At 43.0% G+C, this 19,819-nt stretch overlaps 1 protein-coding gene across 22 annotated transcripts in view; it reads left to right on the forward strand.

Moving 5' to 3' along the window:
- Positions 1-19,819, forward strand: part of MSI1 (musashi RNA binding protein 1) — a 69,541-nt gene that overhangs the window by 2,597 nt on the left and 47,125 nt on the right. For 5 of the 22 annotated variants that reach the window (XM_015275403.4, XM_040648169.2, XM_040648170.2 and 2 more), the window contains exons 3-8: positions 401-545; positions 667-732; positions 2,910-3,046; positions 3,386-3,511; positions 14,738-14,839; positions 18,414-18,599. In XM_015275403.4, the coding sequence (XP_015130889.1) occupies positions 18,511-18,599 (89 nt within the window). In that variant the 5' untranslated portion in view covers positions 401-545; positions 667-732; positions 2,910-3,046; ... (1 more) ...; positions 14,738-14,839; positions 18,414-18,510. Of the gene's footprint in view, positions 1-400; positions 733-2,909; positions 3,047-3,385; positions 3,512-12,303; positions 12,981-14,737; positions 14,840-17,394; positions 17,495-18,413; positions 18,600-19,819 lie in introns of those variants that run through there. The other 17 variants (XM_046901391.1, XM_040648164.2, XM_046901392.1 and 14 more) reach the window with 14 other exon arrangements.

Below are 19,819 nucleotides of genomic sequence, written 5' to 3' on the forward strand. Positions count from 1 at the left end.
CTCTCTTACTGGGGCAAAGACTCACAGCCCAGTACCTGCTTTATGAAACCCTGCAGTCTGTCCTGGCATGGCTCAGCACTGTGTGTCACCTGTTTTGTATTAGGAGCGGGTCACGCTAACTGCCAGTTTCCTGGAGACTGTGTAGGGTCCTGCTGAGGCCTCTTGGAGAGGGAAATACTCCGGCTGCACAGACATATGGGGGAGCAGGGCAGAGGGGAAGGGACAGCATGGATTCAAACCTGGGCGTGTGGGGCTTTATACCGTTTATGCGTGTTAAAGGCCATCACAGTCTTTTTAATTTTCCCACCTTCTTGTTCATGGCAGTAGTCCCACTGTTTATTTTCAAACGTGGAGGGGGTTTTGTGTTCCAACAAACTCTTAAGAGAATTACTTTCTCCAGGGCTGTAATTGTTTGAATGTAATGCCATTCTCTGTATTCATCCAAGAAGATGCAGCCTTTTCAAAAATCTCACCTTCAGTCAATGAAACGGAGGACCCCATACCACAAGGCCTGATTCTGTTAGCTTCCATGTATCCAAAGCTACGTAAGCCTACCATTCTGTTCTGCAAGGACTTCACTGCTTTTTGGAGGGTGCGTCGCAGGCATCCTCTTGTGCACAACTGGGTCTAAATTTGCTCTCATTTTTTTTCCATGTGTAACTTCAGAGTGACTCAGCTGACTTCGATGAATGCCCTCTGGAACTGTGCTAGCTGGAAACCAGCCTCACTCCTGTAAGTGCTGCAGCTACCTGTGCACGCTTCCACATCCGTGTAGATGCTTTTCCAAGTGCACTTGTTTGCATGTGGGCCAGCGTGTGAATGCACACTCTGCTCACTCGCTCTTCCCATATGCATGCAAACACACGCATTCTCAAGTGCACACATCCATTCCCTTTCTCTCATACACGTTTACGCATATACACAGACCTTTTTGAAAGCTCCTGTTTTCAGAAAGGTTTTATTTATAGGTCCTGCCTGGTTGTGAATGTGAAAGGGAGAAAGCCCCACAGAGGGGGCCTTTCATGTGTAAATCAGCCCAGGCTGAGAGCATTGGGGTCACTGAGAGGAGGATTTCTCTCTTAATTACTCAGAGAGAAAGCAAGCAGGGGACTTTCTCAAACTAATAGGGTTGTTCTCTGCTGGGGAAAGCAGCTTGAAACGCCCAATTGCATCAGACTTCGGCTTCTGAATCACAGGACTCCTCTTGCAGTGGCAGAGCTTCTGCATATGTGGCACTTAAAAATAAACAAGCCAGCTTCCAAACCAGTTTTCTTATTAAAGATGGTTATGTTCATTCTGATAATTGTGCGTTCTCTGGAGGCTGTCTGCAAAGTAGAAAAATGTCGTTTAGAGATGAGTGCGGTGAAAGGGGCTCTGAACTTGGACTTAAAATCATCACTGAGTTCCCAGTTCAGCCATAGAGGGCCTTTATTGCCTTTGACAAGAGGCTGCCCTGTGCCTAGCTGTGAAACAACATCATCTCTCCAGAATGGGGCTGCTGAGAACAAAAGATATGGATTGTGATGCTCTTGGTTTTTAAGGTTGTGAGTTCTAGGGTGACTCTGGGTGATGAGCATGTCTGAAGAGATGGGTCTTTTTCTTGGAGTGCAATACAAGCGTGTGGATTTCCCTGCTGAAGTTTCATGGTCACTGTTCATCCATCAACACATAATCGAATCTGGAAATCTACTGCAGAGGCAAAACAATCCCCAGTCACAACAGAAGCTAGCCAGTTCTTTACAGGAACCACAGGACCTGCTTGTGCAACCACATGACAGTATGAAGTGCAGCTGCAAAATGCAGCTGTCAGCAGTTGCAGGGAAGAGATCACTTGTGCAGTGGTGTGCAAGTGCACGCAAGCAGATTTGCATTTATTTAACTTCAATTTAGGTTACACCGTGTCATCTGTATCTTCTTTTCATATGGTCTCTGATTTTCTGGATGGGAAATAAATGCTTTGAGGGGGGTAAACGATCCTAACCTATGCACGACCCACCTGGAGCCCCCGTGTTCTTGAAGCTGCATTAGGTCAGCTTGCCTGGGAAGGCCGAGGTTGGAGTCCCTGAGCACCTGTTTGAGGAGTGGGGGGGGCCAGCAGCCTGAAGTGCTTGCAGAGGTCAGGGAGAAATGAATGGGTCATTTCTTTTGCAAATGAAGAGCTGCAGCCTGGAGCAGCCTTAGCAGGGCTCAGCATGTGGGTCCAGGCTGTTCCTTTTATGAGCTGATGGAAATGGGGCCCGAAAGGACTTCCCTGATAGAGTTCTGTTATAGCCTTTGTTATCTTTGCCTCCCTCAGCATGCACTGGCCATAGAATATGGATTGGGGGTTATCGTGGCTACCACCATAGTCAGGAGAATGTAGGCTTCATGACGGCAGAGGAAACCAAAGGCTGCAGGGTATCCTTATTGCCATTCCACTAGGAAAATCCTGTGTTAAGATGTAGAACACGTGTGTCTCTCTGCTTTAGTGTTCCTTCTCATCCAACCTGTGTTAAAATGAGTAAATCCAAGGGCTGCTTTAAAGTAATGCACTTAACTGAGTAACAGGGATTTGAAAGCCTCGATTCTGTTGTTTCTGATGGTACATTTTCACTTACTTTGACAAGTCCTATGAATAACTGATGTGTCGTTTTTCCTTTAAAACATTGAAAAATAGGAGTATCTTTTTCTTAGATACGTTGAGAATTTGGGGGTCCTTTATGTATGCAAAATGTTGCTATTAAGTAGCATGGTCTTATTATGGTGGTCATAGTTATGTCATATGTTGTAGTTACGGTCATAGTTACTGTTTCTGTCTGCTTTTTGTGCAACAATGTTAATTCTTTCAGTTTGTTGATTTTGAATTCACTTTATAGCATATAAACAGTGACAGTTCTGTCTTTCCATTTGCTTCTTTTGCTGCTTTGCAGACCACCATGGAACTTTTTTTATGCTGTGACATTGTAATGGGAGGTGGAGACACCTCGAGGAGAAGGTCGAAACAGACACAGCAATTGCAGGCAGTAATGTCTGTCTATGACTGGAGAAAATCCTGCCTCAATTATAGGTTTGTATGATCTCTGTATGTCATCTTCACTACGTACAGGTATTTAAGGCAAGGCAGGACACGGAAATAACTTCTTTCCCTGTAGGAACTCTAGGAACAGCTTTCTATCGTGGAGCAGAGGAGGGTGAGGGTTTTAAGGGAAGGTGGCTAAGGTCACAGTAGCTATGCTCTGGGTTTTTCCTTGTTACTGTAGTGCCACAGCCAGGGCCTGAGGCAAGCAGCTAAGAGTTAGAGAAGTCATGGGACTTATGCTAAAGATAAAAACGAACTTAAATTTAGACTTCATTTTTTGACCTCTGCTATATGTTTTTTTATGGCTTTATCTCCGTTTTCCTTTAGAAACGTCAGGAAGACTATCCATCTTTCAAATCTGTTTTGATACGTTTTCACTTCGTGATGCAGAGTACGGTCGCTCTCAGGAGGTTGCAGAAAAAGGACATAAAACCATAATAAGTTTTCAGAGAGGTAAACATGCTCTTTATTTCTTAGAAACATCAGCCAGGCTTACACTACTTTGTAAGTGGTGCTGAAAGAGAAGATGGATGTTTCTGAGGGCTTAGGGACAGTTTTGTGTTTGGGGTAAGGCTGAGGTTAGCCATGGCGCCTGCATCCAGGCAGTAATTTGACAGCAGACATGGGCACACAGTAATGCAGTCTCTGAAAATCACAGAAACCTGCTGAGTTATTGTGAGCTGGAGGAGCTTTTCTGTTTGTGGGCACATGAGTCTGCCTGCCTCACATTGTGAACGCATAACTGAGACATAAAGGAGGCTGGCAAATATTGCAGAACACTGATGGAAGGGGGGACAGGACAGAAGAAATGTTAAAAGTTTGTAGATAAAGGGCTCAGTGCTAGTTGTGAATTCCTATCAGGTAGCTGGTCTTCAAATGAAAGCATTTGTTAAGTAAAGTGCTGATTTAAGGTGGGAGTTGGATTTGTATCTGCAAAGGTTTCTGAACCCTATTTGCAGTGTGACTGTGGGATATGCTAATAGAGAAAGCAGTTTTACTTGCTACCTAGGTCTGTATTTGTTTATGTATCTAAAATGCACAGAGCAGGCAGTATGTATGATACCACAGAAGGAGGGAAGCAGGTGACACTGTGGGCTGTGGGCATATAATATCCCACAGATAATCCCTGTCTGCAAAGAAGGCGTGTGAATTTCCTTCTGGTAGCCCCCTACCATCCTGTGAGCATCACTGCTGGGTTATTTGGGGCCTTGTACCTGGGTGGTGGCTTGTATCCCCTGTCCCACAGACCCACTCCTGTTTCACCACGGATAATGCAACTTCCTTTATGGGTATTGGCTTTCTTGGATGCTGCGTGTCTCTTTTCCTTCTACTGGGGCTTAGGTAACTTGATGTAATTGCTTGGTTGTACTCAGCTGTGGCTGCAGTCTGTTTCCATGGCTGAAATGATGCCTTCCACAGAGCGCAGCCAGCAGCTCCTCTTGTCAGTACATATCCCCTCTTTGTGCCTGTCAGTACTCTGCTGGAGAACGTAACAGGCTCTGCCTGGCAGGTTTGGGGCAGTTTCCCCACACAGGCACACCCTGGTTTCCTACCACAGATGTAGCTGTTCCACAGGACTGTAGCAGTTTGAGATTGGTGCTTTATTTCAGATTTTTTTAACTTTTGAAAGCCTGTTGGTGAGCCTTGAATCATTCCCATGCTTCAGCCTTGTGTGTTAATTTCCAAGGATTCACAAGCTGCTGATAGATGTGTGCAGAAACAACCTTTGACCATTCCTGTAAATCATTGTATTCTTCATAAATTTCATTCCGGGCTTTTTCTTAAACTGGACACAGCACAATGGACACCAGCAGGCACAGCTCCCAGTGACTGGGTTATTGTCACATATCCAAAAGCCCGGTGGGAGGAGCAGACATCAGGTCTGAATTCATCCTGCCGGGAAGATTCGGCTGAGAGAGGAGGGAAAGAAGGTCAGAGGAGGCTCCAAGGAAACGGCTTTGGTTTAAAATGTTTCATTAATTTTTTTCACACTGGAAATATAAAGTGCAGAAATACAATTGCTTGGCAGAGAAACCAGATTTATTAAGTCCTGTATACATTCAGTACTCTATACAGAAGGAGACAAAACATATCCCTGGCCAACTTAGCAGAATTACAGATCCCTGTCGTATATGTTTAATGTTTTTTTCTTTTTCCAAAATAGCTCACATAATCTGGAACTGTTTTGTATCAGTATTGATAAAAAATGTTCTTTTTCTAGCAAACCATTGCTCTCTTCTGCAGTCACACAGTCTTTGCAGAGCAGCCTACCTTTATCTAAGCAGTGTATCAGTGTCAGTCCAGCTGGGAACACTACCGGGATACTCTCCTCATATTGTTTCCCTTCCCCTCTGTGTCTGCCTTTGATTTTTCCTGTTGTAACTCTATAAGATAATCACGGCCAACCTTTTTGAAAGGGTTATTCTTCTCCCTGATGATTTGACAAGCTTCTTTTTGGAAAGATAGTTTGCACCTGCCTCTTGAGCTCTGTAACCTCAGGATGTTCTGCCTCCTCATGCAGGCAGCATTGGGAGTTTGGGTTCGTGCACATACCTGCAAGAGATAGCCAATGCAGGGCTACAGCAAATGTCACCAGTGAGAAGGCAGGAAAGGAGCTGCCAATATGTCTCATCTGCTTTCTTCTTTTGGGGCATAGTTTGGCCAAAAAACTGAGCAGTCAAAATGTCACAGATGTACGTGGGTGGGTTTCTCCCGAGAAGCCAGGATTACTTTACATTTATTTTTTAAATGATAGGTGAAAAACTTGGAGAGGTTTTGTTATTACATCCCAGTGGTAATCTAAAAATTATTCTGGCTCTGAAAGAAATGTTTCCCAGCAGTTTGGCAAAAGAAAAGCAAGCACACAATGCCCTACAAAAAGGTCAGTCCTGTCCAGTCCCTGAAACACCTGAAGTACGCACTGTCAGCCACTTTCACACTGCCAACCCCTGTGGTACATTTGTACCCAGGTTCTTGTCAGCACTTTGTGTAATTTTTATGTTCTTTACTGACTGTGCTGGGCAGTGTGTTGTCAGGGCCCTGCATGCACCAGCCAACTCTGCAAGCTCCTGCAGGTCTGGCTGCATGTGTTCAATGTCTGCCCTGATATGGTGGGTGTATCCTGGGACCGGAGTGCTGAGAGAAGCCTGCTGGGGCCTCTTCACTTTCCTTGAGAGCTGTGACACAGAGCTGTCCTTGTCTGGGGTAGGCTGTAGGTGTGTCCAAGGGTTACCCTTTCTGATTTTGACTTGCTGACTTGACTTTCTGACTTGACCTCAAATCTGCAGGCTTGTTTGACGATTCTTGGACTCTCGGTTAAACTTGGTTACTCTTACCAGACCTGCTCTACTCTTCTTGCTTGGGCACTGTGGTACTGTGCCTACTACTGAGGTCTCTGCCTGCCCTGCTATCACAGAGTGCCAGGCTTGCCTTGTGCTCCTCTGCAGCTGCCACACTGCCCTGCTCCCAGCATTGACCTCAGCCTGCCAGCCCAGCATCTCTGTCTGGAAAATTAGAGAGTAAGTGGGCAGTAGTATGAGAGATGCTGGGAGGTCATGCTGGCTTCTTGCTATGACAAATAAAAGAAACGTTGCATTCGTTTTGCCTTCCATGTTTTCCAACTTCTTAAAAAGACAAACCCCAAATTGGGTCTATTGGCAAGGGCTTGGACAGCTAAGGAAACAGCCGGCAGGAGGAGCTCTCAAGACATTTTGCTTGATCATTTTTCGGACAGTCATAGCGGAATGTTTTAAGGGCATCACTTTAGAGGCACTTTCTTGCAGAAGGCACAGATAACTTTGTGGTATTATGACTGAGCTGCTTCAGTGACATTTTTATTTTACATTCTTGTAATTCCTCCACACCCCAATTTTCTCAGGTTCCTTCTTTCATTGTGATGTCCTTCTCTGGTGTTGATTGAGAAACTTACTATTCATGAAAACATTAGGGATTCATTTTGGTCCCTGAAAGGACGTAAATGTTTTTTTTTTAACTTATAAGAAAGCTAATGAACAGCATCCTAACCATAGAGTACAGAGTTCCTAAGCAATCCTTGTCTTTGAGTAGAAAGATATCAAAGCAAGATAACAATTTGGATTCCTTACAACCTATGAGGGGACCTCTAAGCAAAGGAGCCCTGCAATGCATCAGTACCACTCTGAATGTTCATCTGACAAAGTTCTTCAAATAGTTCTGTCTCCTGGCATACAGTTGATCTTTTTCTTCTGTAAGAAACAGGTCTGGAGGACAATAGTCATGCTTTGCGTTCTCCCTGCTTCTTAAAGCCAGACCCAAGTTGGGTGGGTCCTATAACTACACCTCTGCACCACCTCTAAAAATAAATCCAGGTTATTATTTTTTCTTTCATATGGTGGACTTTTTTTTCTAAGTTTGGCCTTTGTGTAGTTATCCAAACGGGAACTAGGTGTCTTCTGGTCTTGAATGTTGCTGTTATAATTATTTGGAATGCACTAGAAACTATTGTAATGCATATCAGTGCAAGTTAAGTCAATAGAGATTCTTCAAATTTATCCTGGTGTTCAGAGAATGGAATTCATGCACTTCAATTTACAGCTTATCAGATTTAATGAATTCACAGTGATCTTTTATGTTCTTGTTTACACATTTTCTTCCTATTCAACCGTAATGTATGTGATTTAGAAAATACAGAGTTGAAAGGCAGTGTATGGGTCAGATATGTCCCACAGAGCACAGCGCTGTGCTTCAGATTTCAATCACATTTGCAAAGCCTCTATGCAGAAGTGCTACTTTCTGACTCACTTGATGCACAGACATCCAGCTTGATTTTTCAGAACCCTCTTTGTATTCTGGAAGCTAGAAAAGTGTTTGTGCTGAGGAACGGAGATGATGTTCTTCAGAGTCATGAGAAAATTATTAATAACAATTCTTTATTTTATTTTTTGAAGGTGATCTTTCAATGTAGTGCCATATTTTAGTTTGGAGGCTGATAAATTGGAAACGATTGGATCTACATTTTCTGTTGTTCTGATATTTGGAAGTTATTTGGTACATCACCAAGAAAACCTCACATAAACCTTCCTATTCCCAGGATATCAGCATACCATCTGAAGGTTATCCCGCTGTGGTTCATTCAGCTCAGGGTTGGAAGGACTAAAGGATCGCATTGATTTGCATGATGTTTAAGGCTGAACACGTGAAACCAGCTTCTCATCTGGACATTATTTCTCCCTGACTTTACGAAACATGACAACTTCTGAAAGCTCCATCTGATCAATTGTAAAAATTCAGGAAATTCCTATTATTGGTGTGGGAGAGTACCACTATTCTGCGAAAACAGTAGAAAGCAACATGGAAAAATGGGGTAGCAGCAGTAATTTAGATATCACTGTATTCGTAGATCAAGTAATTGGGTGCTAGCACTCATTTGTGTCTGTGACATACCAATACCTTTGTCTCCTCTCTAAGAATTAAAGTTATCACATCACTGAAAGATCTGTGGCTAGATAAATAATACAGAGCTTGTATGCAATCTGTGCAAAACTGAAGGAAAACAGATCTGAAACTCGGAATGGAGGAAAGGATGGTGGACGTTCAACATCTCTAGTATGAGGGTACCCTGCTACAGCAGCACTGAAGGTATGCACAGAAATGATGATAGTGATATGTAGAGGAGGTAGATGAGGCACTGTGTTGCTGTTGTAGGAGGGAATGAAGGATTCACAAGGAGAGTGGGAAGAGGATTCCTGAAGGGGAGAAGTGTGGGCATCAAACCAACCCATGTGCAGCCTGCTTCTGGGCACGTGTGTGCCTCGGGTGCTAGAGGGGAGGCTGAGAGAGGGATTTGGAAAGGTGGCACATGAGGCAGTTGTGAAGCAGGGGGGAGTGTTAAAATACAAGAGAGGCCCTTAGAATAAAGGGCAGTGGGGTGAGACTGGATTCACTCTGAGGATTTGTAAGAATGGGGGAGAGGTTGGCTTGAGGAAGGTGAGTATTCTGGCTTCACAGGGCCCAGCTTTTAAGTACTGACTTAATGCTGTTGAAAATCAAAGGAGCTTTAATAGGTTTCAAGTACTGCTCTATTTTCTGAAGTCAGTAGATTCGCTTCTTTCCATCTTAGTACTGGATGTTGAAGCTTACTAATCAACAACCCAACAACACTGCTAGTATTTCCATGTTCTGTTTCTTTAAGAAGTTCATAAAACTTGTCACAATGTCCCAGCAAAGCTCTTTCTGCTGCACTATCTAATCCGGAGTACTGTGTATGAGATTTATGTTCTGACAGTTCTGTGGTAAACTTGGACTCCACCACATTACAAATGAGCAGATTACTTAAAGTTGTTGTTATTATTGAGTTTGAAGGGCTCTTTTGTTTTGTGGACTGCATCACCCTCATCCCCCAGTTGTGGTCTCCATGGCTGTGTGCCTCACACATCTATGAACTTGGGCAATCTGGAATGAAGAACTTCCTCCAGTGGCAGTTTAATACTTTGGTAGATTCTTTGTGTTCTTTGTGATAAAAATGTTCATGTCTAAACCACTGTAGGAGATAGGAGGCATTGTGGAATTGACCAAAGGGTCCTTGATATGTAAATAATAGGTTTCTCCTCTCTTGTGTAAGTCCCATTGAACTTGATATTGGAATATATAAGGCTTCCCTGAAACCCTGGATCAACCTTGTAAGGTTCCTAGAAAAATAGTTATACACAGAATTACCAGACTTCAGATTCACCCCATGTAAAGCCTGGCAAACTCGAGCCTGAAGACAAAGAAGACTGAAACTGTAATGCCAGTCACGCCCTCAACACAAAGGCTATAGGTGTGTAACCAGAGCAGGAATTTGCCACAAAACCTCTCTGATCTGAAATCAAGCAGAACTCTGGAAACAGCTGCTAAATACCCAAGGCCAAGAGACTTCTTGTCCTCCGGCCAGTTCTTGTGTTATATGGTGATCTAAAGCTTGTTCTGTTTCCAGTTTATGGAAAGATTGCTAATATTCATTGTAGCAATTGAAATATTTTGCTTGGTTTTTGTTGCTGTTGTTAAAATGAATCTACATGTAGCTGAATTAATAGTTTTTCTTACTGTGACTCCAGGACAAAAAGACATTACTATCTCCCCATTTCCAAGCAGGAAGTTCATCTTACAACTTAAGGTGTACCCCGTTGCAACTAACAGTGGCTACCATCATTAATAATACAGTAGTTTATACTGCCTAAATAGCCTTGGGGCAAAATATCAGCTTAATCATTAATGAATTAATCTTTAAATTACTTGACCTGAAAAGGCTATATATCGCTTATGTGTGCCCATGCAGTCTGGTCTCTATATTGTTTCTCAACTCAGGACCATCACCATCTATTTCATGTGTTCGTTGTCTGGTTCTGCTGACACTAAGAAGTCATTTACTGAATATTGGGGTTTTCTTCTGATTTTGTATCCCAAACACAGCTGTAATTCAGTGTGACTCTGGTGGAGGGTCACTCTGCATTATAAGACCTGTCAGATCCAGGTATTCAATGGCAGCAGCTGAACAGGGACAGGCAGAGAGGACACATTGAACTCCTCAGCTGACTTCTTATTTCCAGCCCCATGCTCTGTACTGTTGTACTGTGTGGTCAGAATCCTTCAATTCTTCTTCTTTTTGGTTCGTTAATGCTAGCAGACGGAAATCCAGCTCAACTTTCAAAAATGCTGAATAATTTATTAAGAACAAAATTGTTGGGTTTGAGAGCTGGTTCCTTCTCTTTTTCTCCTTTTTTTTTCTCTCTGCAAACTGACTTTCAGAGGCAAAGTTTCTAATTACAGGTCAGAAAAGCAGGTTTAATCACACAGCAGAGCCCTTGATGCAGCATTAGAGAGCATTATTTATACACCTGAATTAATAGGGATGCAGCATTTCAGTAGAGAACAATAAGGTGGTTTTCAATTTCACTCTTTCTTTTTGATGTGAAACAAGCCACATCAGATTAATCGGGCTTTTTGACCTAATTTATTCGGATTTTAAGTAACCAATGAGTGAGTGCTCTGCAGACTTGGAGCAGAAAGAAGCAAGAATAGAGAACTGCACACATAGCAAGGGAACAACAAAAGCAGGACATATCAGAGAAAGCCAGGAGGAGATGGAAAGAGGAAGCCTTTGGGCAAACTAACCAGAGCAAAAATACAAATATGTTGCTGTTTGTTCTAGGGAAGACTTTTAGAGAGTGGTAGCAGCCACAGAAACTGGAGTACAGTCTGTGGTGTGTTGATATGCACCCAGATACCTCAAAGCTTTGTTCTTGTAAGACCAGGAATCGGAGAGGTGAAGATGAAACCTGAAGCGTACGAAGAGTCCCCTGTACTCTGTAGTTCAGAGAATGGGATCCCTGCACCATCAGCACTTAGAGTCACCGTCAGCTTTTACTGGAGCTATTGGTTCTGTAGCACTGAAAAGAAGTGAGAAATCCTGGATGGGATTGTTCCTGCAGTGTCATGATCTGCAGTGTGACTGGTTTACAGCAGTATGGAGGTGAAATTTCTCAGCTGTTTTGGAACTCAGGTTTCCTGTGGACTTTCTCCAGTTTCATCTCTAACTCGTGTAGTTTGGCTTTATGTTTTTCACTTGGCTGCCTGGAAAGTCTATAAACATTTCCAGGATTTTCCTGGACTTTTTCAGGGTTGAAAAGTGTGAGGTTTGTGACTTTGCATTTGATTCTCTAAGTTATGGGATATGCTGAGTTGACTGACATCCTGATGCCCTGGGTAGGTTGTGTGTACCTCCCTCCAGGTGGTATTGGTCCATGCAATAGGAAAGGCCCCGAGCACCAGGCTCATGCCTTCCAGCAGCAGCTTTCCTGGCTGTAATTCACTCTCCCACAGTGTGCCCAGGAACCTGGCAAAGCTGTGGAGCTCACTGTGACCCAACAGCCCATCTCATCTGCCATGTGAAAACCCTAAAGCACAAGAGAGAAAAAGAAAGGGAGTCCATGCTTCAAAATAGCTGGAATGCAGGTTCTGTGGGTATGGAGCAAAGGATATCAGCAAGAATACCCAGGCTTATGCACTATACGTGAGACCTGATGTAGTCTTGAACTCCTAGAACCTGTACTTTGCTGTGAGTGGTAGATGCCTAGATGCCATACTCAACTAAGAGACAGATGAATGCAGTGCAGTGAGAACCTATATGATATATTACTTAAGGCAAAAAAGGTTATCTACTTTTGTAAATTTACTTTCAATCCAAAGTTATATATATATATTTTTTTGTTGTTTGTTTGTTTGTTTAGATTACAAAGACTGTGAACCTTAATCTCATGTATGTTTGCAAATCATTACCATGGTGCTGGAATAGCATGTGCAGGAGTAGAAACTGATTCACCAGGCATGGAATGTCACAGTGCTCAAGCCATTGGATGCTGCAGCTCCCTCCACCAGGCTGGGTCTTGAGCAGCGTGCTGGGATCCAGAACTGGGTTACAAGCTGGATGGAAACTCAATTGCAGAAAAAGAGCCACAGGTGTGAGAGCAAGAAAAGCCTTCAGGAGAGGAAATGGAAAATTCTGCTCCCCAGGACACAACAATAGCCACTCAACTCTACTTTGTGGGCCTTGTGTTGCCAACAGGAGGTTTTCTGCCAGGCTGCAAAGATTCAAGATCTGTGCTGCTCTCCCTGTGACATCCCTGTTATTACTGTCACATGCAGACGGCTGACACCCACTGTGTCAAAGACAGCCAAGGGTTTGGTGTTGTACTGCACCAGACAGCGTGTTGGGTGTGTGATAGTCAGACTGCCCTTCCTGTGGGAGGAGATTTAGAGGGAGATGTTGCTTTTTGGTGTGCAAAAATAGCTATCTGTGGAAGCTGGAGGATTTCAGAGAGGGAGGAGGCTTGTTAGGGAAAGGATTAACAGCGAGTACATGGATGGTCATATTTCAGTACAAACACCTGTAAATCAGCCTAAGCCTGTAAGTAGCAACCTATTAAACTGAGTTCACCTCTGCAGCACTCACCCTGCGCCTGGTCAGCAAGGCTGGAGCCAGCTACCAGCCCTGAGTGGTGCTATGGGCTCAGCCTTTTCCCATCTTGTGTAGCAGTGGAAATGGAGAAGCTGCAGACATTTACAGCTTGCAAGTCGAAACACTTAGTGATGTATTAAGGAGGTGATGCCATCTTTTTAATACATTTTTCTTCGTTCCTGCTTCTTTTCTCATTTCTAACCCTTCTTAGAGTTCTGAAGTGATTTTCCTTCTTGTTTGCTTTTGAGAGGCTTGTTTTCTCTCAAGAATTTGTTTTTGACACAGATCATAGGTCAGGTCTCCCTGTCCTGCCCCCTCTGTTCAGCAGAAGAGCTGTTAACAGGGGTGTGTTGCCTGTTTTCCTGAAGGTGATGCATACTGTCCTTCTAGCATCTCATGCCTCTTTTCTCCAATTGTAGGATGAGAAATCAGGATATTAACTTGACTTCTCTATTATCGCCACTGGCAATTCATTTCAAATATTGGGTTTTAATAGTAGTTTAAAAGTTTTTTTTCCTTTATTAAAGAAAACCTGTGAAGTTCTATCATTGTTAATATGTTGTCACCACTAATTTATATGATACTTTTGTTACCTGAGCTAGTAGTAGACACCTTCAGAGAAGGTATTTAATGTAAGAAAATGTATGAGGAGTCATTTGGATTTCTCACCTGTGAGGGAGTTTCTCTCCTGTAGATAAGGCAGGGTGAATATCCACAATGAACTGAGGCCCCAGCTCTGACCTCTCAGCACATGGGCTGGTCCCGGAGGGTCCAATAAACCACTGATTTCAGTAGTACTACATCTTTGCTTCAAGCAAAATATATGTTTAAATGGTCTACTGATCTGCTGTTTAACATAACTGTCTGTTACAATTATTGTTATAAATCCCTCTTTCTGTTAGTTGAATACTAATGTGAAGGCGTCTAGCTGGGCAAGATCTGAAGCTGTTCAGAGCACAGTGACACCTTTAGGTCAGCTGGAGAGCAGCAAACTGTTTAATGTCTGTAGTATGGAACACGCAGTGCAGCTCTGGGTAACGCATGCCTAGACACAGTTCCAAGTGTTCATGGCACTTCCTTATGTTTTATGTTTTTCTTGAAGAAACAAGCCTGGCTCACCTGATCATGGCACTTGTGAAGTTCAGCAAATTATGGAGCTATTTTCTTGTCTCAGATCTTCTCAGGATCCTGCAGACATTGCAAGTGATCCCTTTGTTTTGAGCTGGCTGCTGTATCTGCCAGGTCAACACAGTTGATGGTCAAAGCCCAGAACAGCCTGTTGTGAATTATGAAGAACTGTTGTTTCCTCTGTGTTTGCAAATAACAATATGTAAAGGACTGAGAAATTTGTCTGAGCCACGATTAGAATTCTGGATACAGAAGGTTCTACAGACCCCTACATCTTCACACTAGTGCTCTGTTTGCCTGCCTGTCAGTGGGGGGATTCTGGTGGCACCAGTGCTGCATTTTCCAGAAGAAACTGGAAATGAAGAAATAGCACAGGTTGGACAAGGCATGTGAGCCCTGTGTGTTACTGGAAACCCATATGAGCTCACAGAGATAACTGCTGCGGATCTAAAAGGTTCTCAAGCAGCACCACTTCTATGGGTCAGTTAAATACACCATCCTCCCAAGAAAAAATGGGCATTCCAAACAATTTGAATTCAGAGAAACCAAAGTGAATGTTGTCATCCCTGTTTTTTCAGATACAGAAACTAAGATTTCAGCAAGTGATATACTGAGAGGAGAACAGGAATCAAATCTTGTAAAAGGATGTTCTTGTAAATACTTGTCCTGTGTCTTCACTGGTAAGTGTTCGGGGTTCCTTCTGGCTTTGGACTTTGACAATTACTGGGAACAATTGGTGTGCCTCTAAAATGCTGCGTTCATCATTTCAGGGCTGTTCAGATAGTCACTTTCCTTGCTGAAATACACTGCCTTACTTTCATTCCAGGGAGTAGGGTGATAGTTTCTAAATAAACTTTTATTAATTGCAATGCAAGCAATTTTGAAAGGGGAGAATAATCAGCTGTATCTGAAAATAAATAAATATATCAAGTTCTGCACGTACAGAACAAAGAAAATCAGGTAAAACCATGGACCCAAATTCTCTTGGGTGATTTTGGGATAGACGCACCTCTGTGGGCAGCACAATTGGCCTGGCTGAGTTGCTGCTATACAGCTGTCAGATAGAAATGCAGCCTATGCCATTGCGTGAGTGAAGAACATTTCATTTTCTAGCAGTCATAAAGAGTTGCCAGTGTCATTGAAATTTTGTAGCTCTGAATAGTTGCTGTAAATTTCATCTGGGCAATATCCCCAATTGTGTTAGATATAATTACATTCAAAGTTCTTTTTAATCATTTATTTGGAACATGCCCCAAGATTCAGCACTTTTGGATTGGGATAGAAATTGAATTATTTATTATCAATTAGAGGTTGTCAGAGCCTTTGACACCACGTTGAGCTGGCATTGTTTGGTATCTGTATTAATGATCAGATAGATAAAAGCATGAAATTATTGGTTAGGAAGCTTTTATTCTAGGCTGAGAAGGCTAGTTTGCATACTTGGCTGGGTGCTTCCCTACGCTCACAGTCATTATGGCTCTGTTTAATCAAGTCAGCGCTGCCTGTAGAATTGCTTGCCCATAAATTGATGAATTGAGTGTAAGAATAATTTCCCCTAGATGGAACCCAGTTGTGACTTCCCTTGCCATCCCTGCCCAGCACATTTAGACTCTTGTACTTTGGCTGTGGTCTGCTATAGACCCTGGAACAATCTTTGTCACATCTGTTCTTTTCTTACAAGAGCAATTTACTTATTGCTATTGGCGCTATGGTAATGCTGGGTGCTGAGCTTTTGTTTCCCCAGGTGAGGAGGAGGAGAGGACCACCTCACAGGTGTTCTTGAGCTCTCTTCACAGCTCTCTTCTGCACCCTTCTTTGATCAGTGTGGGTATCAAAAACAATTGTTCATATGGTGTTTTGGCACTTTGCAAGAAATCTCAGCTTCAAAGAAAGATAACAGAAGACTAATCAGGGGCTAATCCCAGATACATTGCTGTGGGTAGGAAAATTTGGGGCAAATCAGGGGATAAAGAGCTCAGAGCAGGTGGCACTGATCTCGAGACACAGAAGAGCAGCAGAGGAGAAAGGGTGTTCATGTGAAGTTCTCTCATCTCTGTGTCTTCTGGATTTAGCTGTTGCTGGGGTAATATCGCCTCGGTGAGGACACAGCTGCACAGTCTTTTCTAGCAGATATGCAGCCTTTCCTGGAGCTGCTGGAAGCAATGTGCGTTGGCCTAGTACAGAGACTGACCCAAACATGTGATTTGAGCAGGTTACACGCTGCATCCAGAGAGAAAGCAGGAACTTCTCACATGACAGACACAATTCCTGTTATAATTCCCTCCCAGTTCTGCTTCCCACTGGCACTGGTTTCTGTGAATTCCAATACAATTTCTTGAAACATATGTAATTTTCTCAGTGGGATTTCTGATTTGTTAAGGTTTTTCTTCTGTGTTTTGTTGTTGTTTTTCTGCCCCACACATACTTATCAAAAGCAGGGTTGTCCTTCTGTCACAGGTAAATTATTGCACACTTTCATAAATATTTCATTGGAGCAAAAGAAACTGGAAGTAGAGAAGGACAGAAGTTCTCATTTTACAAGGAAATGAAAAGATTTCAAAACCTTTTCTATTCCAGGATGGATAAAAGTTTCTTACAAAATGAAACTGAAAATGTTACTTTGATCAGAGCAGTTCCTCTGACTTCAGTGTCTTTAAACTTACACAACTTTATATAACCTATAATTGCTTTTTTTATTTGTTTATTTGTTTGTTTGAAAAGCTTTTCCAGACAACCCCCAATACACTGAAAATGGCAAAATGGGTCTTTGACGTTATGGAAATACTTCATTTATTTTTTTGAACAGAAAAAATCGTTTCCCAAAACAGCTGCATTTCAACAGCCATATTTTTTTCCTTTTGCATTCCTCCTCGCACAGACATTCATTATCTAGACAAATATTTTAATACTCCAATTTAATACATAACTCCCGTGCTTTCAAAATTGATGTTTGTGTGTGAGGAAATACCTCTTCCAGTGAACTCATTTGGAAAAGTTAGGAGCTGCATGTGTATGAACTCTCAGACTCAGTGCTGACTTCCACAAAGACAAGTATGCAGCTGGAATTCCTGGGACAGTCCTCTCCTGAAGTATGTTTTGTATGAGCAATGCTATTTCTTAAGAGAACAAACAAACAAACAAACAATCCAAGCCGTCCAAAGCCCAGTCAATAAAAACAAACTGACAAAAGTAAAACCTGCTTTTGTTATAAATCACTTTTTGTCTTGACTTGCAGAAGGTGCCATGTCCCCTTCATCCTCTCGACTCAGAGAAAAAAAAGTTGGAAATTGAGGATACGGAACATCACCCTGCAATACAAACAAGTCTCAAACCCTGTGTGCAACTTTTCTTTCTCAATCTGGTAGCGATGTTTCTGATTCCCAAACTCCCTCTTAGAAGCTGACAAGCAACAGCAGCTCTCAGCTAAGGCAGACTTGGGAAATGACTAATTAAACAGTGATTGCAGGATTGCTTCCTGACCTGGATATCAGACCACAAGGGTGAAGCTTCATAAAGATAGAGTGAGTGCAGGAAGCAGTCCTGCATATTTCCACAATAGGGGCATTATGGAGACATGCCCCGGAGGCTGCTTGAGCCCTCACTGAATGGAGTCTGATACCATCGGGGAATGGAGTACCTGCTAGTTCAAAGCGGGCCTGAATGCAGGTTTTAATCCCTTCTGACAATTGTTGAGAGGAAATGGCCTTTCCTCTGACCTTATCGTTGTAAACAACAACTAGTCATCAGGTTTGTCCTGCTAAGGGAATAGTCAAGGTCTATGCAAGGATTTTGCTTCAGATTTTTTTTCTTTTCTGATTACAATGACTTGATTCTCTAGACCTAAAATGCATTCTCATCCCTTAATATACAGGCTTCAGGTACTTTCTTTGTTAATTATTGAGTTTGTGGGGCTTGGTCTGATTCAAATTAGCTTTTTGGAGCTGCAGGCAGATATCTGTCCCACGGCCAGATTCAGCGTTCAGCCCTGTGGCTGTTTTTGTGATGGGTGGATGTTGTGAGATGTCTTTTGGATACATCAGTACTGCTGGAGCCAGGTGTGAGACAAGCTGATGAACTCTTCTAGCATGATAGAGAATCACTTAGAGCTATTTTCAAATGACCAACAGGTAGGATGGAGGACTTGCTGCTGGGTACCATTAGCATGGTAGTTTTTTTTCATGCACTAGAATGATGCACACACCTCTGGAATCGCAGCAGTGGGTGTATTTAACTTTGGATATGTATGTCTTTCAGGGTTGAGAGAAGACAGATGACAGAAGATTTGGGACAGTAGCCTGTGGTGCTCCTAGAGATAGATCCAACTGCCTGTAGCCAGTATGATAGAGTGCCGATGCAGAAGAAGTCTTACCTGCTGCACTGGCAGAATTTCAGGATGATGAACCCCTCCTTTCTCCAGACCTGTGCAGGAATCTGCCACTGGTAGGCCCTGTATTGAGAAGCACGTTTCTGTTGCCACCTGTATGCATCCCCAGGCCCTGCTCCCCCTTCCCAGCTGCTCCTCATCAGGTGCTAAGTGATAACTGTTATCAGTGATAACTGTTACAGCCCTTCCAAAAGGGAATTAGCAAAGCTATTAGGAGAGAGCTTCTGTGCCTAGCCATAGGTCTTGGCTGAGCATAGGATGTCACTGATGGCTTTGTGTGAATGGCTTTTTAATTCTGGTGGAGGTTTTGGGCAGCACTTGCATCTGCTCTTTGGTCTGCCACGCTAAGCCAGACAGGGAGCCAAGAGGTTTCTGCCTTATGCTGCATGGGTTGACTGATCACTGCAAAATGAGGGAAGGGCTCTACAAGATAGTGTTTCTGAGATCCTGGAAGCTGCAGAATGAAATGATCAAATGAAAGACCTTTCATTGGAGAAAAGGTAAAGACTGTTTCTTTAGATAGACAGGAAAACCTCTTCCCCAGGTAAGGATAAATAGTTATGATTTTTTTCTTCTCTTGATTGATGCTACTTAGTCTCTGCTTCTCTAGCTTGTAAGTATTCTTATTCTGTGCTTTAACCAGAGAAATGTGGTGTAACTGTCTGTTGAATCCGTAACTTTCCATCTGTGCTCTTCTGGAGATCCATGGACTACCTCAGGGCCCACAGTAAGCCTGCCCTCAGTAGGCTGAGGTTTGTTACGTGCAGGTCTGTACCTCTTGTGAGAAGCTTGTAGGGGTCTGCAAGTGAGATAACACTTAAAAAACACTTTCCAAGGTTTTGAAAGGATGTTTAAAGCGGGATGTGGCAGGTGAAGGAGAGACTGGCAGACTTCTATAGAAAATATGGCTGCCATTCACAGTATATGTCTATATATGTATATGTGTATATTATATCTGTATAAGTTTGGACTGTTTCATTTTATATCTGTGAGCAGAGGGAAGGTTCGAACAGCATGCACACCTTCTGCCAAACAGTTGGTCAGGGTCAGGCCTCAAGTGCTGAAAGAGATGGGGCTGGATGTGCTCTGTGTCTGGGACCCAGGTGCATGAACATCCCATACTCAAGGGAAGGGATTTCTCTGATTGCTAGTAAAGAGCTCTGGCTGTGTGTGGAGGAGGCTGTGCTTGTGCTCTGTCCTGCAACTGTGTGACACTGTTTTGTTCAATCCATACCAAAATGTGCTGGGATCACTTTGCTTTTCGTTTTGTTTGGAA

This window comes from Gallus gallus, chromosome 15 (assembly GCF_016699485.2).
Source record: "Gallus gallus isolate bGalGal1 chromosome 15, bGalGal1.mat.broiler.GRCg7b, whole genome shotgun sequence".
NCBI lineage: Eukaryota > Metazoa > Chordata > Aves > Galliformes > Phasianidae > Gallus > Gallus gallus.